Source organism: Portunus trituberculatus, chromosome 24 (assembly GCF_017591435.1).
Source record: "Portunus trituberculatus isolate SZX2019 chromosome 24, ASM1759143v1, whole genome shotgun sequence".
NCBI classification, from domain to species: Eukaryota; Metazoa; Arthropoda; class Malacostraca; order Decapoda; family Portunidae; genus Portunus; species Portunus trituberculatus.
The window spans coordinates 1,771,007-1,795,922 of NC_059278.1; the positions used below are offsets into that span (position 1 = coordinate 1,771,007).

The 24,916-nt window shown below is 41.3% G+C and overlaps 1 protein-coding gene across 1 annotated transcript in view; it reads right to left on the reverse strand.

The window, feature by feature from the left end:
- Positions 1-24,916, reverse strand: part of LOC123508110 (microtubule-associated protein futsch-like) — a 243,258-nt gene that overhangs the window by 43,605 nt on the left and 174,737 nt on the right. The window contains exons 10-13 of the mRNA XM_045261592.1: positions 24,181-24,293; positions 23,142-23,429; positions 20,948-21,103; positions 1,380-1,682 (exon numbers count right to left, since the gene is read on the reverse strand). Coding sequence (XP_045117527.1) covers positions 1,380-1,682; positions 20,948-21,103; positions 23,142-23,429; positions 24,181-24,293 — 860 coding nt within the window. The remainder of the gene's footprint in view (positions 1-1,379; positions 1,683-20,947; positions 21,104-23,141; positions 23,430-24,180; positions 24,294-24,916) is intronic.

Sequence of the window (24,916 nt, forward strand, 5' to 3'; positions counted from 1 at the left end):
GTATTGGAGTAAAACGGCACTACATACAATAACACAGTGAATTGGAGAGTTGAAAGAGAAAGACAGGGTATACAGACTGACATATCCTCCATAGATATGACATGTTGATTGTATAAGTAGCTTGCATTTCTAACATATCCTGCCTGATGCTAAATGGTCATCAACATAAAAAGGCAACAATGAACACCATTTTTGATACAAACAAACTTGTCGACATCATCTTATCTCATCGTAAGTGGTCTAAAAGAAAGAAACAGAACATTATAAATATAAAAACACAAAGGTTAAAATAATGACTAAATACAAAAGATTGAGAAGTAAAAGTTACACAATATGTAGTAGATGGGCTGACTGTATGTTGTTGAGGGCTTTAGTTGGGAAGTGTAGAGGGATTCTAGTATTCTTAAATTGTTTCTATTGCTGGTGATGAGGATACATAATTGTAATAAAAACAATTTAAGAATACTGGAATTCCTCTACATTTCCCAGCTAAAGCCAGCCCTTAACAACACACTGTCAGTCCACCACCCACTATATACTGTATAACTTTTACTTCTCAATCTTTGTATTCAAGCATTATTTCAACCTTTTTGCTTTTACATTCATATGTGTCTTATTTTTACTTTTAGACCACTGAAGATGACATAAGATGTTGAAACATTAGGTAGTATTAAAGACAGTGCTCATTGCTGACTTTATCATTGGTTTCCTCTTGAAACTAAGATTTCTTAGAAATTATCCCTTATCAGATCACCAATAATAATTCATCAATTGTTAGGTGAACTTTCTACCTTTAACAGTAAACAAGACACTACGACAATCACAAAGATGAAGTCCAGGTTGGTACACACAATGGGTACAAGCTGCACCACTCTTTGTGTCTCCTTCCTTAATGCTACTCTGTAAGTTTTAAGCTGACTGGTACACTGCTTAAGCACTCCCAGCTGGGAGAGAATACAGAGACACAGAGAGACGAGAGAGATAGAAGTCACATGCTAACCACAAACCTTCCACTTCACTTCTAATGCAGTGTGTGTTTTAAACTCCAACAATATCGCAACTTGTCTGTCCATTCACATACCCAATGCTTCCCTTAGAAAGTGACTATGGTACAAGAATCTGCATCTTTCTCAACAACATTCTTTTATCACCTAGTCTAAGGCTTCCCTGTCATGTATTTCAAGCCAATTCTCATCCGCTCAATCCATGTTATGTACTCAATCCTTCTAACATGAGCAACAGAAAAACAAAACATCTTTTCAAATAACACTCATCCACTCTGTTTATCCATTTTACTAAAGCCTTTTCACATGAGCAGGACCACAAAGCAAAACACTCAACACAGTGAAGGGTCTGAGAGGAGCTGCACAAACCCTCACCTGAAGAGGAGTCAGAGGAGTGGTCACGCTCCAGGGATTGGGACTCAGGCTTTAGGATGGACTTTATTTCCTTAGAGTCCTCCAAACTAGAGTCCTTCTTCAGCACTCCTCTGAGGAGCTTGGCCTCGTGTTCTGGGGAGCCGATGGGTGGCGGCAGGGGACTCTCTGACTTAAGGATGCCGCGTGGGTGTTCTGACTCAGAGAAGGAAGAACGGCGGGCGTCTGAGAAGTGCTTGAGGATGGAGCGGGGACTGTCACGTGGCACCTCCCGAGAGCCTCCTGATCCGTCCCGCTTCAAGATTCCTGGGGAAGGTACAGATGGGTTAGTGTGGGAGGAATACAATGCCTCACAATGACAGTAAACATATAAGTGATCCAACAAGCAACACTTCCTCATTAGGACAAACTGGTATGGCCTAAAACAAGATCTTTATGAATATCGTATCATTAGGATGGAAAATCATTGGCAAATAGAAACTTTGACAATCTCTTCAAGGATAATTCATCTTCATTAGCCTGACTGATTGTTTATAAGATATAAAAATTGCTCATCTACCAAAATGAGAATAGTAATCATTACTTATTCAACATGCTTAATGCAAAATGCTGATTACAAACCTTCAGCTTGTTAGTTATGTAAATAACATGGCTCTAAATCTGACAAACATTAATTAAGTTAATCATTGACAAACTATCATATGATAATTACTCATTAATGATTGGAATACGTCTCTACAATACCAAAATAACCATAGGGAAGACACACTTCAGTAACTGTATTGAAATGAAAAAAAAAAATATGATGCAGAAAGACATGGCTTGTGAAAACTGATAAAACCAATAACTATAAATCTAAATGGTCTACCTATATTCTTACACATAGTCTCTCTCTCTCTCTCTCTCTCTCTCTCTCTCTCTGATACACATTTCCCGTTTACTGTTATCCTAGAATCTTCATCTCAATTACTACCTAAATATTCTAAATACAAGCAACACATCTAGCGTTATTATAGCATTCATTGTACCACAGACTTATCAGCGAAAAAAAAAAAAAATCAATCAATCCGACTTTACTTCCAATGAGGAGCTTCTGCAGGATTCCCATCACTCCACCACCATTTTCTAAACCTAACCTACACATCACACACGTCCTTAAGTCTCCATCACATCCCTTCATTGTTTGGGTCACGGCACATTTCAAAGTCATCTCTACGTTCACCTGACCCCAATGACACACACACACACACACACACACGCACACCGTCATCCTCGCGTCTCAAGACCCGGGTGCAGGATTATGATCGAAGAAATCTTTTGTGCAGCTGTCATGTCACCTATTGAGAAACATTCACAAAGGACAAGACACAAGGCTCCTGCACATCTGTTCCCTTGCAAGCGAGCCTCCCACCCTTCCCTTCTTTTCCTCCTCCACTGATAACCACCTGTCACTGCCACGCTGCCGCTGATAATGGCTCTAACAATGCTCAGCTGCTCACTTACACTACACACACTACTTGATACTGAAATGTTCTATCGTGCTAAAATAACGACATAAGAACGTAAAGTGAGGGAAGCTGCAAGAGGTTGTCAGGGCTACACATGGCAGTCCCTATACGATGGCTTAGTTTGGTGGAATTGACTTTGTTCCCATTCTATTCTTGAAAATCGGGGACAAAATTGAGTCTCACTGTTAGTTTTCTCGATTCACCATTCACCAGAGTCTGTCACGAGCAACGCTACTGAATTCCATCTATCATTCCCATCCATAAATTTATCTAATCTTTTAACCCCTTCAATACTGCGACGCCTTTTTACCTTGAGATTTGTGTACGATAAAACAATTTTATTGAAATTAGGAAGGGTCTATGGAGGTCAGAAGATTAAAATAGTGAAGACTGTGGCCATTAATTCCCCCATATAACTTTCTGAAGCTTTATAAAGCCATCAAACAGTAAACACAATGAATATGAAAACGCGTCATGGTACTGAGGGGTTAGAGCTCCCCATTGATTCAGCACTAACTACCGTACGAGGATTACGCCCTTTACTGAATACATGTTGAAAAGAAAAGAAGAAATCACATAAAAACCTTCAATATATGAGGCCAAAAAGACAAATTCCATGAAAAAAACTTGTATATTAACTCCTTCAGTACCATGACGCGTTTTTATGTTCACTCTGTTTAATATTTTGCTGATTTTATACAACTTCAGAAACTTATATGGGTGATCAAAATAGTGAGGACTGTGACCATTAATCCCATCTTTACAGGCCTTTCCTAATAAAAAATGTTAATAAAATGGTCCACTCGTACACAAATCTCAAGGTAAAAATGTGTAACAGTATTGAAGGGGTTAAAAGTGATCATATGAAAATCGGCAACGTTATGCATAAAAAAAAAAATAATAAATGAAAAATGAATAATACTAATGAAAACAAACAAACAAATAAATGAATATAACTTCACATGACAGTTACATATAAAATTCTTAGCCGAACCAGAGTCTATTATCTACTCTATGTAGGCTTCAGTTCCAGAAAGACAGGATCTGAACCTCTATCCTCGTGAGAAAGGCGATTCGATTCTTCTTTCCTGTTTATATTCACTCTCCCATTATGTTTGTCGAGCTTCTTTTGCGTTTCAGAATCTCCTTTGTATTAATCTAGTCTTTTGTAGTCCTCTTATCTTCTTACAAAACTAACAACCATTTACAAAAATTCAATACACGCATACACACAACACAGGTGCCATAACTCTTGTATTTCCTTTCTCTCTACAATCTAGGGCAGGAAATGAGTCTGCCCACCATAGTTTCCAGGGCACCACTCGCTAACACATCCCACGGAAACGTAATACCGGATCCCATTTTCTGTTTCTCAATGCTGCTTCCGTGTTGAGCCCCAGCGCGACCCAGAAAACGTTGATTCGTTCCCATAGTTCGTGGTCGATGCGCGGAACAGTACCTTTTTATGATAACTTCACGCAGGAAACAACAACAATAACAACAACAGCAACGACGACGATGACGACTACTTCTATTGCTAGTCCGGCCATGGGAAAAAAAAAAAAAGTAGTAATGTTTCTATTTTAAAGGGTCTAAACTGCCAACAGGACTTAAATAAATGAGAGAGAGAGAGAGAGAGAGAGAGAGAGAGAGAGAGAGAGAGAGAGAGAGAGAGAATATAGGAAGGAAATAAAAAAGGATATTCTCATGGTTGATTTACCCTACCCACGGTGCACAACCATGGCTAAATTCACACACACACACACACACACACACACACACACACACACACACACACACACACACACACACACACTGCTTCTGCATTTCCACCTATAAGACCTGAACCCATTTAAAGAAGGTTTCAAGACATTTATCCCATTCTGGCTTACTATTGACTCCTTTCGGGAACTGGCATCTCAGTGGGCCCTTTTAGTTTAATCGTTTTTGTTGCCCTAGGCCAGTTTATACCTCTACCCTTAAAAAAATTACCTTAACCCCTTCAATACCATGACAGATTCTCCTATTCATTCTGCTTACTATTTGGTGATTTTATACTGGTTCAGAAACTTATGTGGGGATTAGAATAGTGAGGACTTTGGCCATTAATCTTCTGACCTCCATAGACAGTTCCTAAATCAATAAGGATACCCAAATAACTCAAGGTGAAAATGTGTCCCGGTACTGAAGAAGTTGATACACTTTTGGTAATGGTTGGGTGAAAGTGAGGTAAAAAGAAAAAGAGAAATAAAAAAAATTGTATAGAAAAAAATGATAAATAAATAAATAATAAAAAAAAAAATAGGAAAAACAACCAAACCATACAAAGCAAACTAATAACAAAACAAAGAAATAAAAAAAGAAAAAAAGGTGAAAGGGAGGTAAACATGTCATGGAAAGGGTTAGCAAGGAGGGGAGGGGGCAGGAGGGAAGGGACGGGGAGGGAAGGGGAGAGGGGAAACACACCTTTACTCCTTCACTCCTTCCTTTTCCCCTTACCCTCAAGAAACACTCGCACCAAGAAGGCTAGCAGCGCCGTCAGCACAATCCACAGCACGACCCACGCCATGACCAGCAGCACCCACACGCCACACGCCCACACTCAACATCCACACCCACACCTGCACCCTTTTCCCGCCACTCGCTACACACAACTCCATCACTCCCACAGGAAAATGGAAATTCCTAGCGTCACTATGAGAATACTCTTATCGCTTCGGATATATCTCGATAGCGTTATCTGTGCCTCGTGTGTGTGTGTGTGTGTGTGTGTGTGTGTGTGTGTGTGTGTGTGTGTGTGTGTGTGTGTGTGTGTAACGTGATTTCATTATTAATTAGTTGTTATTCTTATTCTTAATGTGATGGGTATTCCGAGTAAGATAAAAATAAGAGAAGAAAAAGAAAAGAGAAAAAAAAAATAGCTAGTTCTCATTATCGCTCCCAAAGAAACAAGCAAAAAAATAGAAGAAAAACAAAAACAAAAAACAAAACAAAGATAACAAGTGTAATTTAATTAAGAATGGTGCTTTCCATACACGTGTTACTTCATCTGTTAATCTTTTCAGAAGCCGGACATCATTTTGCTTATGTTCCGGTTGTCATCTGAGGGCTTTCACTAATCCTTCCATAGACACAACGAAAATGTACTTTAAATCCACGTTCACCTATTTAGTCAACATTCAAAGCCACAAATGCGAGATTAGGTCTATCAAAATGACTTAAGAGTAAACTAATATAAAATTAACCCAAACAATAAAAAAAAAGCTACTACATTTTGACTACTTACGTAATTTCCCTAAACTTTGAAAACTGCACCATTAACCTCTTTAGTGCAGGACACATTTTTTTTACCACGAGTTTTGGGTACGATTAGACGATTTTATTGACATTAGGAAGGGTTTATGGAGGTCAGAAGATTAATGGCCAGAGTCTTTACTATTTTAATCCCCAACAAAAGTTTCCGAAGCTGCATAAAACCAGAATAGTAACCGGAATGACTATGGAAGCACATCATGGTACTTAAGGTGTTGAATTAAAAGTCAGATGATCATAACGAAGAGTGCGGTGAATGACCCTTAAGTCCTGAAAAGGGAATCGTTAAGAAGCGCCCGGAACTGTGGCCACTCTAATGTAAACAAGGTCAAGCTGATGAGATGCGTGACGTCACCAGGCCCTTCCGACCACACCAAGAGACTGAGCCAAAAGAGATGACCGTGACCTCAATGACTGCAGGAGTTAGCGTGGTGACGTCAGCATGGGGGGATTAACAGCTTACGTAACTTGACAGCGTGTTTCTTAGTATCATGACGCTTATATTAGTAAAAGTAATCTGCGAGGCTCATGTTCCCGGCCTATTAAATACTATGTGGATAAAATATGAGTGTTTATGTGTTGTTTATTAAGGAGGAGGTTGGGAAAGACTACTGGAGGAGCTGATAGAGGTGGCTGAAAGAAGGTAAAGAGGAGGGGCTGAAGGCGACAAGGAGGACTGAAGGAAGGTAAAAAGGAGAGACTTAAGGAGACTAGCAAGAGCATTGAAGATGACTAGAGGGGCTGAAGGAGACTTGAAGGCAGAAAGAAAATAAAACAAGGGACTGAAGGAGACTAGTAAGGGGGCTGAAGGAGACTACAGGGGGCTGAAGGAAGATTAAGGAGTAATTGAAGGAGATTAAGAGAGAGGAGGAAGGAAGGTAAAGGGGAATGAAGGAGATTAAAAAGGGCTGAAGGAGAATAGCAGAGGGGCTGAAGAACACGAAAGGAGAACAGAAAGAAGATTAATAAGGGACTGAAGGAGACTAATAGGAGTGGGAGGACTGATGGAGATTAGTAGGGAGGACTGGAGATTAAAAGAGGGACTAGATGATACTGGAGATAGAGAAATGAAGGAAAAATAAGGATGGTGAACGAAATGAGGATGATGATGACGATTTATGAGAAATATTCCCTTTAAACACCTGTCGTTCTGAGTGAAATATAATGAAACACGTGACTGAAGCTTATGAAACATCTGACTCCTACGAACAATGGAGCAAATAAGCGAGAATGGAAAAAAAAAAAAAAAAAAAAAAAAACTGATATGAGAAAAAAAACCGTGATATGAGAAAAAGTACCGTGATATGAGAAAAAAAACCGTGATATGAGAAAAAAAACCGTGATATGAGAAAAAAACCCGTGATATGAGAAAAAAACGAGAAAAAACCGTGATATGAGAAAAAACCGTGATATGAGAAAAAAAACCGTGATATGAGAAAAAAAACCGTGATATGAGAAAAAAACGAGAAAAAAACCGTGATATGAGAAAAATACCGTGATATGAGAAAAAAAAACGTGATATGAGAAAAAAACCCAGAAAAAAACCGTGATATGAGAAAAAACGAGAAAAAATCGCTGAAAACAAGTAAAATACAAAAAAAAAAAAAAATTAAAATAAAACACGTGGATACTTTTCTTTTAGTTCACGCTATTAAGGAAAGTTTGAGGGAAAAAATATACATATAAACACAAAATACATTAGCGAGCCTTGGACAAGCGAGATTTTGACTTAATTCTCGCTAATACTCTTAACGACTCACGAACACGCTATTAAAAGACCTTCAAGTTTTCTTGTTAATTAATCTGAAACGCAGTATATAGCATTACTCTCTCTCTCTCTCTCTCTCTCTCTCTCTCTCTCCGGGTGCAGGAAGATCATTATGAAACTTGAGAAAAAGAAAACGGGAGGAGAAATCGACGAGCCAGAAACACGTTGGAAGGCGGAAGAGGAAGCACACACACACACACACACACACACACACACACTCTCTCTCTCTCTCTCTCTCTCTCTCTCTCTCTCTCTCTCTCTCCTTCACGCCAAACCTGCAATTTTCTCCCAGACGCAACAATGAGAGCAAGAGAAGATAAAGAGAGGAAAAAAAGAAAGAAAAAAAAAAAGAATATTGCAAGAAAAATCGTACTCTCAGTGAACATTCATAATCCGAGGAGGTCGTATTTCTTTGCCAGCATAAATTTAGTTCTAAAAAATATAAATAAATAAATCAAAAAGAAAAAAGAATAAAAACAATGCAAGGACGAAGGGATGTGGACGAAATGAGGACGAAGGGATGTTGACGAAGGGATGTGGATGAAGGAATGTGGAGGAAGGGATGTAGAGGAAAGAATGTTGACAAGGGGTGTGGACGAAGGGATGTGGATGAAGGAATGTGGATGAAGGGATGTGGAGGAAGAGATGTAGACGAAAGAATGTTGACGAAGGGATGTTGACGAAGTGATGTGGAGGAAGGAATGTGGACGAAGGGATGCGGATGATGGGGTGAGGACCAAAGGATGTAGAGGAAGGAATGTGGATGAAGGGATGTAAACGAAGGGATGTGGACGAAGGGATGTTGACGATCAAAAAGAAATGCAATGTCCTGAAGGATGTGGACAGAGACAAACGTGCGTAACTCGACTTTTTGAAAACGTCGAGATACAGACGCTACAGAAAAGAGGAGAAATTGACTTAGCAGTGCATGTTGAAGAAAGAACTAAGGGATGTGAATGGAAGCCAGTGTGAGTTTTGCTTTAGTTTCTCGTCTAACACAATTCAACACAATGGTCCGTATTCTAAAACAGTTCTGTGCCGCGCCTCCACTATTTCAGAATGTTTTAGCTGAAGTTATAAGAGTTTTTAAGTGAGGTTAAACGATTCTAGGGATAAGTTAACAAGCTTCCTACATTACTAACAGAATAAACGATTTTGAGATCCCAGCTTACTATCCATGAGGCCTTTGAAAATAGTCGTGGTGAGAGAGCAAAGGATTAGTGAATACTGGCCAATGATGCAATAGGGAATAAACACTGAGAAAAAGATGTATATATATATATATATTTATTTTTCGCATTAGTTTTCCTTCTAGCCTCAATTCAAGTCTAAAAAATAAATAAAAAAACAAAATAAAGAACACCAATAAGAGTATACGCAGCAAGGATTATTTCTCTCCAATGCCAACAACTTAAATACTTTGGAAGGCGAACATCACGAAGCATCAGAAAATAAACCGGCGTCCTTTTTTTTCTCCTCTTCAACTGTACATCTATTCATCTTCGTGGCAGTGACCAGCACGATAACATATGCATGGGGAGCTTTAAATACACTAGATGAACTTATGAATGGGGATGATAGGTGGAAATAAGTAGGTGTGCTTAACCTCTTCAGTACTTGGACACATTTTTACCTTGAGATTCAGTGTTCGATTAGACCATTTTATTGACATTAGGAAGGGTTTATGGAGGTTAGAAGATCAATGGCCAGTCTTCACTATCTTAATCCCCCATACGAGTTTCTGAAGCTGCAAAGAATCATCAAATAATAATAAGAATGAATATGGAAAGGCGTCATGGTACTGAAGGGAAGGACTGTCACGTTTAGGTTTGACAGTTTCTTGCAGTTTCTCTTGTTCTGTATGTTACGTTCTTATAAAAGGGACCTAAACTCTTACTTTTTTTCCTCTTTTACCTTTGACCGATCTTCCTAACATACAAAAAAACTGAATAAAAAACAACAAATAAAACACAATAGAAAACAATAAATGAACATAAAGATAATTCAGGAGCAGCTCGCATGATTGGCCCAAGATAGACGTTGAGAGGACACAAAAAACATATATACTTCTGCCTTTACCAACGTGTTTTTTTCTCTCATTTGTAACCCCAATAACTCAATCCGCCGTGGTACAGTGGAACCATGCATGCGTGCTTTGCGGTCCGAGGGGTCTCCAAGCACATGGGTTCGAATCCTGTCCACGGTCGGAGTGTAGGTTGGGCTTCCTCACTCGGGGCAACGGTTTCCTAGCGGGTGGGCTTTTAGACAGGAGGTACCCCCAAAAAAGTATCCCCTTTAGCCAATAAATTCCCGTGAAAATCCCACATGGTATAAATAAAAAAAAAAGAAAAACAGATAGATAAGGATAAGAGTATATCATATCTGGTTTAGTCTCCTCAACCGTCTCTCTCCCAATCATGCGAGTTGCTCCGAGGATTTACAGAGAACTGCACTTGATCACCGCGTTATGTAAAGGTGTCCTGCAGGAAAGGCTTACGTAACACTGGTGGAGTTTCATTCATCCGTGAGAGGGAGAGAGAGAAAAAAACTAGTGAGAGAAATGGATCCTTGTTTGTGTGTGTGTGCGTGTGTGTGTATGTGAGGGGAGTGGGAGAGCATTCACATACGTAAACTAAACACTAAGATCACACACACACTCTCTCTCTCTCTCTCTCTCTCTCTCTCTCACACACACACACACACACGCAGGGTAGCTTCTGAGTGACAGCCGTGATGCAACATAACTACGACTTGTTGGTTCATTCTAGCATATAATTACGCAGTATTTCTCTCTCTAGCTCACCAATCTCTCTCTCTCTCTCTCTCTCTCTCTCTCTCTCTCTCTCTCTGTGTGTGTGTGTGTGTGTGTGTGTGTGTGTGTGTGTGTGTGTGTGTCTGTGTGTGTGGGTGGATGGGTGTGGGTGTTGAAATACAGATTAATGAGAGAGAGAGAGAGAGAGAGAGAGAGAGAGAGAGAGAGAGAGAGAGAGAGAGAGAGAGAGAGAGAGAGAGAGAGAGAGAGAATGCTTCTTCCCAATACTAAGCAAAACAACGTGGAGAAAAACAAGCATAACTAACGTACACACACACACACTCTCTCTCTCTCTCTCTCTCAAGGTCAATATGCAACAACTCCCCCACTTCCTATTATAAACGATCCAATTTCCTGTTATAAAGCATTGCATTCCCTTTATAAAACGATCCGATTCCCTTTAACAAAACCATGAACACAAAAACACCAGAGGGCGTGGCAGGTGAACATGGGAATCACAGGTAAAGTTAATGACCCACGTGACTCAGGTGAGAAGCTTTTAGGGAACGCAATTATAAAAGGCTGTGAAGAGAACAGTGAATATGCAGGTGTGTGTGTGTGTGTGTGTGTGTGTGTGTGTGTGTGTGTGTGTGTGTGTGTGTGTGTGTGTGTGTGTGTGTGTGTGTGTGTGTGTGTGTGTGACTGAATAAATTGTGAATAAATTGTTTACAGGCCAGTGCGATAGATAGTGTTGTTGTTATTCCGGCAGATTGACGTTGTTTTGATGGAGGGATTAGCCATAAACAGGTATGTGGAGCGGCGGTTAATTGTTGCCTGGCGTTAGCGCAGGTACAGGTAACCAGCATGTTCAAATTCCAGTCTAGTGTTACTGTTATTTTATTTACTAATCATTATTATTATTATCATTAATTTTATTCTTTATTTATTCTTTTTTTTACTTTTAAGCGACTCGAAGGGGAATAAGTACAGTACACGCACTCACGCACGCACGCACGCTCTCTCTCTCTCTCTCTCTCACACACACACACACACACACACACACACACACACACACCACGTTCGTTATCTGGCGGAAATGCGTTCGTGGTAACCTTCTCCTCCTCCTCCTTCTCCTCCTCCTCTTCCTCCTCCTCTTCCTCTTCCTCTTCCTCTTCCTCTTCCTTCTCCTCCTCCATTTCCAGATTTCAGGTAATGCCTTAAATTGGTGCCACCTACTGTGTGTGTGTGTGTGTGTGTGTGTGTGTGTGTGTGTGTGTGTGTGTGTGTGTGTGTGTGTGTGTGTGTGAATAACTAAAGTGATTGTTGATAATTAGAGTGCGGTTAAAATTATAAGTGAGTGAGTGAGTAAGTGAGTGAGCGAATGAGTAAGTAAGTTTGTTAGTGAGTGCGTGAGAGAGTGAAAGAGTGAGTGCCAGAGTGCCAGAAGCCGTGTTACATGTTACGGGTGACCGGCGCAGCGCTACTGTTGGTGTGACGCTTGACGTGACGGTGACTTGCAATGTTACAGCCAGTGGGTTTGTAACAACAGAGCGAGGCGAGTGACGGCTGAGGGAGGAGTCACACTACTCTCGTCATTCTCTCTCTCTCTCTCTCTCTCTCTCTCTCTCTCCTAATTCAGTCAGATCATATCGCTCTCTATTTAAAACTATGCTCCTCCTCCTCTTTCTCTTCTTTATTCGCCTCTTTCTCTCCCGTATTATTCTCCTCCTCCTCCTCCTCCTCCTTCTAAACCTGCAGTATTAAAATGACAGCCGTTCCAATCCACCACAATCCTCACCAAGCACGCCATCGTGACACACACACACACACACACACACACACACACACACACACACATCACCTGTTCTCCCACTCCTCACTTAATTAATCGAGAAGCACAAGCAAAACACAGAGGGAGACACAACACACGTGCACAGGTGAGGCTGAAATACCTGGTGGGAATTAAACCAATTAAAGGAAGGCACAGGTAACTAAGGTGACGCCAGGTGCGGATCAGGTGTCGGTAGATTAGACCTGCAAAGCGGCTCCTACCTGTCTGTCCTCCATTCCACTCCCCCTCCCGTCCACCTCCACCTTGACTTACTGCTCTCTCTCCTCCCTCACTACCACCACCACCGCCACTACCACTGCCGCCGCATAGCCATTTGTGTATGTAAACAAAGCCGTGTCGAGGATGCTGTGACTTTTATAGTGCAATTTTCTATATAGATAAGACATGTGGTCGTCCTTCTGGTAGCCTGGCACACGTGTTGAGGCTAATAAGAGCACGCTGGGTGACACACGTATACGAACAGGTAATAGTAAAGGAATAGCAAACGTGATGATGAGGAAGGGTAGATAGAATATGGAGGAAGGGTAGATAGAATATAAATGTATTGTTGCTTTTCTCTCTCTCTCTCTCTCTCTCTCTCTCTCTCTCTCTCATAAAAACCCCTCACAATTGCAGTGTTACCTTGCTATTGTGATGAAAAAAACAACATACATAGATTCGATGAATATTATGATTAATGTTTGAGAGAGAGAGAGAGAGAGAGAGAGAGAGAGAGAGAGAGAGAGAGAGAGAGAGAGAGAGAGAGAGAGAGAGAGAGAGAGAGAGAGTATGAACGAGGTGCACCGCCACTGACAACGTAGTAAATTTCATAAAAAAAGTAAAAAGAAAAAAACATATATTGGATTCCGTTCTGCTTTTAACTCATGCTGCACACCTCCCCTCGCCCACACACACACACACACACAAGAAATTCTTCAATTGAGAAATAGATACATACCCGAATATTATAGATTGCAACCAAATAATTTTAAACACAAAGTGGTAATGTAAACACATGCATTGTTGAATGTTTAGGTGATACACATATTGACATACTTTGTAAAAAGTCTGAGCAATAAATATATTTCTTTCTTTCTTTCTTCTTTCACACACACACACACACACACACACACACACACACACACACACATTTCTACATCAATAAAAATACACATCATAATGACATCTGAATCTCCCTTCTTCCTTCTTTTCCCTTCCCTTCCCTTCCCTTCCCTATCCCACCCTTCACTTCTCTTCCCTTCCCTTGTCTTCCCTACCCTACCTTTCCCTTACCATCTCTTCCCTTCCTTTCCCTTCCCTTCCCATCCCTTCCCTTCCTTTTCTTCCTTACCCATCCCTTCTCTTCCCTTCCCTTCCCTTCACTACCCTATTCTTCCCTTCCCTGTCCTTATCTTCTCTTCCCTTCCCTATCCCTCCCTGTTCCTTCCCTTCACTTCTCCTACTCCAGACAGCGTTAAGAGATACCACGGCGCAGAAAGAGTCAGGGATTCACAGCTTACAGTACCGGATGCTCTTTTAACAATCAGAGTCCATAGAGGGATTCGAACGCTATAATGTCACTGCTGTAGGTCAGCGTACGAACCAGAGCCACCACCCTCCCCTCACCCTCCCTCACCCTCCATTCACCACGTACCCTAACAAATAACGTCATATCATACGTTGTTAAGCACGTGAACCTAATATCGCAGCGCACTAAAAAGGTCATTTATGAGATTTAACCCCTTGGAATGTATTTCTACCTATAGTTTTGGGTATGGTTACACGATTTTATTGACATTGGGAAGGGTCTACGCAGGTGAAAAGATTAATGGCAACAGTCTTCACTATTCTAATCGCTATATAAGTTTCTGAAGCTGTATAATTAGTAACCAGGTGAATAGGAAAATGCGTCATGGCACTGAGGGGGTTAAGGTATTGAAGGTAGTGCGAATGTGAAAAATATAATAAAAATAATAAAAAAAAAAAAAAAGAATGTATGCTAATTGTGAATGTCCTTATTGAGTGGATCTGGGTTGTGTGTGTGTGTGTGTGTGTGTGTGTGTGTGTGTGTGTGTGTGTGTGTGTGTGTGTGTGTGTGTGCCGCCGAAAATGTGTCAGTGATGTCATGTCCGGTGTGGTCTTGATTCGTAACGATGACCTTGATAAGAGCAGCGAGGGTCATGTTTCCTCCTGACGGGACACAGCACACCTTTAATGTCCAGAGAGAGAGAGAGAGAGAGAGAGAGAGAGAGAGAGAGAGAGAGAGAGAGAGAGAGAGAGAGAGAGAGAGAGAGAGAGAATATAAACTTCCAAACTAGTAAAAGATTAAAGAGAAGACGTGAGGATAAACAAGAATGAACGATAACTTATAAGGAAAAAGAGAGAGAGAGAGAGAGAGAGAGAGAGAGAGAGAGAGAGAGAGAGAGAGAGAGAGAGAGAGAGAGAGAGAGAGAGAGAGAGAGAGAGAGAGAGAGAGAGAGAGAGAGAGAGAGAGAGAGAGATCCACACAATACACGTGACACACTTGAACTAAAGATACACATTTGAGTACACCCCTTCTTCGTATAAAGGATGTCTCAAGGCTGTTTTATTCATCTACTAAAATATTCACGAGTAGGGACGTTAGTTCAAGGCGGAGAGGAAGAGAGGAAGACACGAAGAGAGGCACAGAAGAAGCACAGGAAGGAGACTGGAGTGACGCTTACCAGACTAATGTAGGCCACCAGGTTTTAGGAATTTAATCACCCTTATCTTTTATCACTCGTCACCTTGTTATCTCGATGTAAACACTGCCACACACAAGCCAGCAAAGGAAACTCAGGTGTTCTCAGATGATAAACAAGACTCGTAGTGCAGGTGATCCATCGATGTTAGGGCCTGAGGAGGGAGCACGGCTGGGGATGGCGAATGGGGGTAAGGGGAAGGACGGGGCGAGCAGGGTGCAGCTGTGTCTGGTTCGTGAGGTGGTCGAACCTGCTCAGATTAAGGCTTACTCTTTGGGTAACACTAAGCTATTTTAAAGTAGATCAGATCCTTTTTTTCTCTCTCTTCTCTCTCCCTTCTATACCTAAACCGATTTCCTATAGAACTAAAGTCTTGAATCCCACGGCGGCCTGTAAAACGCTTCCCATCATTGTAATTCGGAAAGTGAAAGCAGCGTGGTGGTGGTTATGGTGATGCCCGCCTCGACCGTCAGCCTGTACGATACTCAGTCATGATAGAAAACGGAGAGCCAGCGCTAAGTGGGCCCAGGCAGTGCCATCTGTGACGGGTACGCGAAGAGGGACCACTGCGGTACAAGGATGTGTGTGTGTGTGTGTGTGTGTGTGTGTGTGTGTGTGTGTGTTTTATCAGGAGTGTCTATTAATAAAACTCACTTGCTGCTTTCGTAAGACTATCTGTTCATCTGTTTTGTTTGCTTTACTTTATTTACACCTTAACTTCATATCTCAACAACAACAACAACAACAACAACAACAACAACAACAACAACAACAAAAGTATCGTCCTATCTTATTCAATCCACGAACAAAACACTAGCAAATCACAACCAAAGCGACATTCTAAATTGAAAATAAAGATAACACTACGCCTTATTCTCTCTCAGCCACAGAGGAGCATTTTTCCTACAGACACACCCACCACTGCACCACACTGACCGACACGCCAAGACACCACTGCATGACAACCCTCGCGGGATATTCACCCATTGCCGTCAGATTATGTCACCGCGAAGAAAAAATAAACAACATCCACATGACCGGTCACAGCACTGCCCCGGTAACTAAACACCGCCACCACAGCATTACCGCAGCACCGACCACCAGTCCATCACAGCCACTCCACTCAGGACACCACTAATGCAGCAAGGCACCTCAGAGTAGCGCAGTGAAGACACCACATCACAGCAGGACCACAGCATTACAAACGAGGGTGCCACTATACGTAAACACTGTAAAGGCACCACAACAGAACAGCATCACAGCATCACCACCACAGCACCAGGGCAATACTAACAATACAGGATATCACAGCACACTATAGCACCACCACAACAGCACGGGGACACCACTACAGCACTAACAGGACAGTACACCGCCACCACCACGACGATACGAGCAATGCAAGATACCACAGCCACAGCACAACACAGCACCACACAGCACCACAGCTCACCGTCTCCCCAGCACACCACTGAGGATGCAGGGCGAGTGTCAGGCGGGTCGGAAGGTTACACTCTCACTGCCAGCGCCGCTCCACTGTGTGCGTGGTGCGGGTGGGATGTAGACATGTGCGTGTGACTGTGTGTGTGAGTGTGTGAGTGTCCGCCCTGATGGTCACGCAATAGAAGCCGTGGGTGGGTTGGTCCGTCGGTCGGCTCCCTCCCTTCCCTGTATCACGGCAAACAAGGGCGTCTTGGTGTTTAAGTGACAGGATCGGAGCGGCCTTGTGTGCGAGGCGGGGATGCACTGCGCCAGCTGGGATGGGGACAAGTGAGGCTCAATGTGGCGATACGGGCGAGGCTCTTCACGGGACACGAGGATTGAAGTTTGATTAGAGAGAGAGAGAGAGAGAGAGAGAGAGAGAGAGAGAGAGAGAGAGATGGGGTTTCTTCTCTACATCATTAGGCGGAGCAATCAAGGAGCCCCAAACTTAATAGCGTCTTAAGAAGGGTGCCTCCCACTCCACCCCATCCCTGCCTGACCCCCACAAGCCCACACAGCCGCCCTCCAGCCACAAGTCATCAGTGTGAAGTGTTTCGTCACCAGCTTAGGGAAAACAGTTCGCTATTTCGCATCGCAGTGTTGTCGCACGTATACTCAGAAACGCCTTGCTCTCCACCACGACAGTTTTCCAAGGCCACAGAGACAACTAGCCGGGTTTTCAGGACAGTTTCTCCTTTAATGAACTAGAAATCTTGCCAGTCTATCATCAGAACCACAAAAATACTCTTAAAAAAGTTTTATTCTCCCACCACGGCAGTTTTCCAAGGCCACAGACGACTAGCCGAGTTTTCAAGGCAGTTTCTCCTTATAATAAACTATAAATCTTGCCATTCTATCACTGGAAATATAATAAATACCCTTAAAAACATGAACTTCTACAATTAAAGCCCGTGGAAAGTAGTGGTGAGAGAGAAAAGCGTTTAAGAATACTAGCTATAACCGAGACTATTTTCCCGCGCGGCGTCTCACTCCTGCGTGTTTGGCATCGCAGTCCACGGCTTCCCATCGTGACAAACAGATACGTCGACACAGGAATATATCAGACTCATTACGGTGGATAAAGAGTGACACAACCTCCCTCTATAATTAAAACAGGTGTCACGGTTTCTATATAATGGGTAGGCAGGTAATTTTCAGGTGACATTTGCTGACATTCGTGACACATTTCGGCTTCCTCATGATAACCACCTAATCATCGTATAATTTAGTGATATTTGTGACATCTTCCATTAGTTCCGCGCAGTCAAGGTCATCAACTAGCTAATAATTATACCTCTATATCTGGTAGAGTAATTTCCGTAACTCACACGTAAAAACAAAACAAACATACGCACATTAATGTCCATGACTCACTCTCACAAACTGCGTCTTGGTGTCTTTATCAACTGACAGCGTTGGTGGCGTGAGACGAACTGGAGAACTGAGCTGTGCGTTTGTTGATTCATTGATTTTGTAAGTTATCTGACCAATCTAAGGTGAGAGAGTGACCGTGCAGCTGCTAACACGATGACTCAAACTGGCCACAGGTGACTCCGCTGGTCTGGGTCAAGGTAGTGATGTGTCAAGGGAGAGTACTTGAAGATGCTAATGAGGTGTCTGCTGAATACGGTGTGATATGATGCTCCTTACTCGTTTGCAAATAGACTCTGAATCTTCTCGTAAACATGCACGCTGGGGAGTCGAGAACAGGAACACGTTCACACAAATCTTTCACTGTTTTGCATCTGCCGCCTCGCTCTGTTTTTTTTTTATATACATTTGGCGGTGGATCTCTACTTTGAACTGGCTGTGAGGAGAGTTACCGTGGTTTTCAAGGACACTTTCATAATTTCAGTGATAGCTTAACGTGGGTTCTGCTTTAACAGTGAGAAATACGACCACGAGAACAAGACTACTTATCTCTGTGGCCTCTAAATGTAGCCCTTAGGAAGATACAAGACATTTTCGAATATGGGCCTTGAATCTTATCAGACAACTGCTTCCTATCTAAACAGCGTAACTCTGACAGTCAATGCGTACTTCAAACATGATCCGAAGCAGACAGATGTTTTAAATTCTGCGCCTTTTTAGTGTTGGAACAATTCACACAGTCAATCCAATGCGCATCTGGCGGAAGTAAGAGTAAGAAGCCATTAATAGCTCGGTGCTAATTATGAATTGGTGCCAAGGGTTGTTTGTTCGCTGGTCTTATTGAGATTAATGCACACAAATTATTAATGGATTAGATCATTTGCTTTATTTCGGATACAGTGATCTCAATAACTTAACCCCTTCAGTTCTGGGACACATTTTTCTTTTTTTTTTTTTTACTTTGAGTTTTACGTATGATTAGACCATTAACTTAATATTAGGAAGGGTCTACTGGGATCAGAAGATTAATGGCCACAGTCTTTACTATTCTAAACCTCCCACATAAGATTCTGAAGCTGTGCAAATTCACCAAATAGTAACCAGAATGAATATGGAAACGCGTCATGGTACTGAAGAGGTTACACACACACACACACACACACACACACACACACACACACACACACACACACACACACACACACTTCAAAAATATACCGAATGCCTTAAGACACAATCATGGCATTCGATTCCAAGTGAGACAGGTGAATAGCATATGATTGACCTCAACCCACTTTTCAATCAGGGATCTTTTTCTCACGGTAATTTACTTTCCCCTGGGCCAATTTTCAAGTCTCGCCTGTGCCCAGTATGGAGAGCAAAGTTATTGTCGATGATAATGGTGATTGTGGTGTCTGGTGCGCCAAAACATCAACAGAATCCTTTGCTTAATTTACCTCCATAATGGCAGGTAATCAACGCTGTCTTGTCTTATACTCAACACGTGTTTGGTTAAAATTTTTCTACATGAGTCATTCTACGTTCATTTGCTTTACGAGGCTTAGCAAGAAGGTGAGATGGTACCTGTGCGTGTCTGACTGCTGGGAATCAACGGTGAAGAAAGGAGAAGAAAAACAAAATAAAATTGAACAACAATAATACAGAAAAAAAATTATGTTGGAAAAACAACAACAACAATAATAATAATAATAATAATAATAATAATAATAATAATAATAATAATAAGGAGGAGGAGGAGGAGGAGGAGGAGGAGGAGGAGGAGGAGGAGGAGGAGGAGAAGAAGAAGAAGAAGAAGAAGAAGAAGAAGAAGAAGAAGAAGAAGAAGAAGAAGAAGAAGAAGAAGAAGAAGAAGAAGAAGAAGAAGAAGAAGAAGAAGAAGAAGAAGAAGAAGAAGAAGAAGAAGAAAAACAAGAAAAAGAAGAAGATGAAGAAAAAGAAGAAAGATGAAGATGAATATGAAAGAAGAAAAAGAAGATGAAAAATAAAATAATAATAATAATAATAATAATAATAATAATAATAATAATAATAATAATAATAATAAGAAGAAGAAGAAGAAGAAGAAGAAGAAGAAAAAGAAGAAGAAAAAGAAGAACAACAACAATAACAACAATAATAACAACAATAAACAGCAACAGCCAATTATCTATCCATTTCACTAATCATTCCTTGTCTGCCCTTGTAGCTGGTGGGTGGTTGCTTCATGTCTACTTGTTGCTTTGCTTTTCTTACACTTCACTCCCACACTCAGATCTCTTCACCATGTGCCAATTACTCAAACATTCAATCCTCTCAGTTTACAAAGGCACTGTGGCACACTTCTACTCCTCTTCCTTGCCCTCCTTCTCTCCTAATCTTTAATAATGTGTATGTTGCAATGTGCCCCATGAAACCTGAATCATAATTATGTCTCCACCTGGCTGGCTTTCTCACATGGCTGAGAGAAGACTCATGCTTTGCCTCATACATTTCACAAAGCTTTAGATTAACCCACATGTACATCAGGATATTTTCTAACTAGATGTACGAGACTTGGTGTGTCCCCAGTTCCTTCACACCGTTCCTTTCAGTACCCTATGTGACACAGAAGGAATGTGGTGGCTGATGTATTTTCAGTCCATAAAGTGAGGCAAGTATGGCTCCTCAAACACTGGGCATATAAAGGTGGTAATGTGCCACAGCAATTCATTCCATAAAGTTTCCTCAAGAGAGCACACACACTGCCCAGGAAACAATACATCAGTGAAGCATCCATGTGGTAAGAAATAGGCCATGAACAAGTACTGCACCAAGATGTACTCACCCCTGACAGGATCTAATGACAAGTCCTCTTCAGGCTCGTTGACGGATGTTTTCCTGCTGCTGGAGCGTCGCCTTGGGGAGGAGCCGGGAGTGAGGCCCTGCATCACTTCGGCTGAATTCCTCAGGACAGCCTCACGGGCCGCCCGGAAGCCACTCGCTGGGAGTGAACATGACAGGAGGTCATCATAAAGTTTTCATGTGAGATGGATTGTCTGCATCTAAGTAACGCATTATCTTGTTACATCTTAATACGTGATATGATTTTTGCTGCAAAATTTGCTTGTGATAAAAATAAGTTTTAATGAATCATCAGTAGGGAGTCAGTTACCATCTGCATTATATTTGTATTGATTCAATGTAGGTAGTGATTGCAAAATAGTTCACAGTGACATGGACCACAATCTAATGCTTTATACACTCATTGCTAGATGAAGAGTACAGCAGTATTCTGAATTTTGAAGAGAAAAAGATCACTGAAAACATTATCTACAATGAAACTGTTGTGCTTCAGTCTTCCATAAATCTGTTTTCTTATGTAACACTTTTAACAACCTAGAAACAAATCCGTACAATAAACAGTATGCAGGTCTAAAATCATATACACATGAAAAATTCATGAAATAAAAATCAGTTGTAGTGCAATTCCATATTCTAGAGTGAAATGAAGCTGGCTTGGAAGTGACAGGACTACAAGATCTATGAAGGAACCACTACGAGTCAGGAAGGTCCAGGTGACAGCAGTGACACGACAGCCAAGGCCAACCAAAGATCACTTGACCTTCAGTAATCACTTTGACCAGAGTGACTTCTGGTCTGTCTTCACTGTCCTGCCACTACACAAGTAAAACAATAAGGATGAAAACTGCTACAAGGGAAGAAAAGAAATGTACAGGGATAGTGTTCTGAGAAATTCAACAAGGTACTACATTACATCAACAAAGAGAGATACCAAATAACCTTAAAAATGAGACATCAGAATTTTTAAGAGAATGAGTGAGAAATTTAGTCAAGAACTAATATTCCATATACATGCACAAGACATACACTTTATATTCCTGCTTTTTTGTTGATACAGAGTTACAACTGGCCACGGTATTTGTCAGTCTACATCAGGTGCTTGTTACTGTGACCTCCCTCTGAAGGAAAATTACAGAAGCTTCTCTAATTCTTCCTGCTATTGCATTTCCTCCTTTCTTGCTTTAAATTCACTCACCTCTTATCTGTTTCCCTCACATGCTCCTGTATATCTATCATCCTAATACAATCTCTCTCTTATTCATCACCATAAACAATGGGATGCATGCCTATCACTACAGCAAAAATAGAGATGTTGTTTCATAGGACAGTGTATCAACATCAAAGGCCTTAACATCTTGACGTTATAAAACAACACACTCAGAAATTCATCAATAACTCAGAATCATGATCATGGTTACCAGCAATCACCACACTATCCTTTGCCTCAACTTCAGACTCTTTACACCAGCCATATCATGAGCAGGGGCCAGACAGATTTGCCGCACATATGTGTACTGCACCACGTGGCTCCTCTCACTGGTAATTGTCTTCATTCACCCATAAAGGAAGGGATGGTCAGTGCTCACCATAGAAGAAGAGGGAGTAGAGTTGAATGGAGCCAAATTATACTCCATTGATAATCCAAATGGTATCAACATGTTGCAAGGATAACAAGAAAAATGGTGCAGCTGTGGACTGAGGCATTAGTCTGGGCTATGTGGACGTGTCATTAAGATTCAAAACTGATCTTGCATGAGGTAAAGTGTTCCTGAAACATTATGAAAGCAGGTATGTACGTATACAGTATGTGCATAAAAGCCTGTCAACTTAGACTGAACCAAAAACAATGTCATGAATGAAGATAATTATCATTTATGAAGAATCAAACAATCCTAGAAGCCAAAATATAAAGCATGATACGAAACTGCATTCATGTAGCTCAACTTGAGAATCAAGAGCAAATGTCGTGCCATGCAAAGATGTAAGGCAAAACAAGGCAGCATGCAACACTGTACCTTAGCATGAAATAGTCAAGTGCAATGAATATCAGTACATGTCTCTTAGCACAGAGACTTGGAGATTGGTGATGACACTCTATTTCATACTAGTGCACTGGTGTCTGAACACAAGCCACCTTTCAGTCCAACGAGGGATAGGGGGTGGGAGCCTGTTAGTACCTATTTCCTGTTCCTCAAGGGATCCTGAGTGGGTGCGGATGACCTGGCTGTTTAGGGCATGAGCATGGGCCACTTCCTCCATGGTCACTGGCTGTGTCTTGAAGCGTGTGGCCCGAGTCCTGCGGCGCACACTCTGAGCTCCATCGAGAGGAGGGACGGGAGAACGTTCCTCCTCAAGTCTCTTTGTCCACAGGGCCACTCTGGCACCCACACTGTTACTGGTGCCAGTCTTGTTTGTGCTGCTTTGAGTGCCACTAGTGTCTTGCGGTGTGCTGCTCTTCCAAGGCACTACATAATTGCAGCACGGGTTTGGCAATGGTCCAAGGCAAGTCAAGGGGCATTCAATAAGGGGAGTTAACCTTAATGTTGGGTTAGGCAGACAAAATGCTATTCAGCAGTACATTCCCATCATACACTGCTAAGGGCACGGTGGGATATACCTAAACATTCTTAACTGATGCATCTTCTAAATCAAAGATTTTTCTAATGATCTAATTTTGATGTAATTTTGATTAGTATATTTAATATTACTCATTGCATATATGGCTGCTTTATATCAATTCTTAATTCAGACTGTAATCAAAGGATAGGGATTTTCCTTCAAAAATTTTACCAAATAGATTTTTTGTCTTATTACTATCAACATAAAGTCTCTAATTCTTAAGAATACTGCATAGATCAGTGCAATAAAGATTTCAAAAAATATTATTTTAATGTGGATAGAATCTTGTGCTCATGAGAAAACAAATGTGAAAAGAAAAATATATATGTGTATCAGACCAATGTTGTCAGTAATAAGTGACATTATGGTGTTAGGGCCACACACATCACAGCACGTGTGGTGCTGGTCAGTCAGTGAAAACACATGCACATGCAGTAAAACTGTCAAGCTGTTAAATGGTCCTCTGTGTGACTGCTGCTGGTGTGAGATGGTCTGAGAAACACTCTTGGTGGAACACTTCTGTTGAAAACGACCCTTAACACAACACACCTCGCCAACTCATCAAAGCCTCAACACCTCAGGCAGGACAATACTCACATGATTCTCGGCGGGGCGCTGCCGAATCTGAGTCATGGGAGGCGGAGTCTGAGGCCTCAGCCAACCTGGAAGCCTGATTGACTTCTTCTTCTGTGACTGGTTGGGTTGCATGCCTGTTGCAGGATCAGGGATAACATTAGCACATACTGCATCAAGTTTCTCATTAAAAGTTTGGCAGAAAATAGCCAGATATCAATTTCACATTGTTGCCAAAAGTAACAATTATTGCTGGTTATAAATCATTGACAACACAAAATTCCTAATGTAGCTTTGTTTGTTTCTCTACCATTACTGTACAAACTGAAGAAATATCTTCACAACATCCACATGTTCTTACAGCAAAATTGCATAGCTATGAATCAAATTACAACAAATGAATAGAGAGATTACAGAAGTCCTCCAATAACACAGTACATGAAAAGAATGACAGTGCTGTTTTTATTTCTAATTTCTTCTTAGGAGAGTGAATGTGTGGTGGTGGTTAGCAGGAGTGTGCCAGTCTACATCAGAATAAAGGACAACCAAATAATGTGTTCCGATCATTCATATTCCTAAGAAAATATTAAAAATTCCTGGAAAACTGTAGATGATGCTGAGGAATGCACTTCTCATCATGTATACTCAAGTAATGTCTTTTGAACAATAACAATACATTTTCCTTCATTATCTTTGTGTATTCATCTAAATGCAAGCATAGTCTGTGTGCTTTCATTGACAAGAATTAATAAGTAAACAC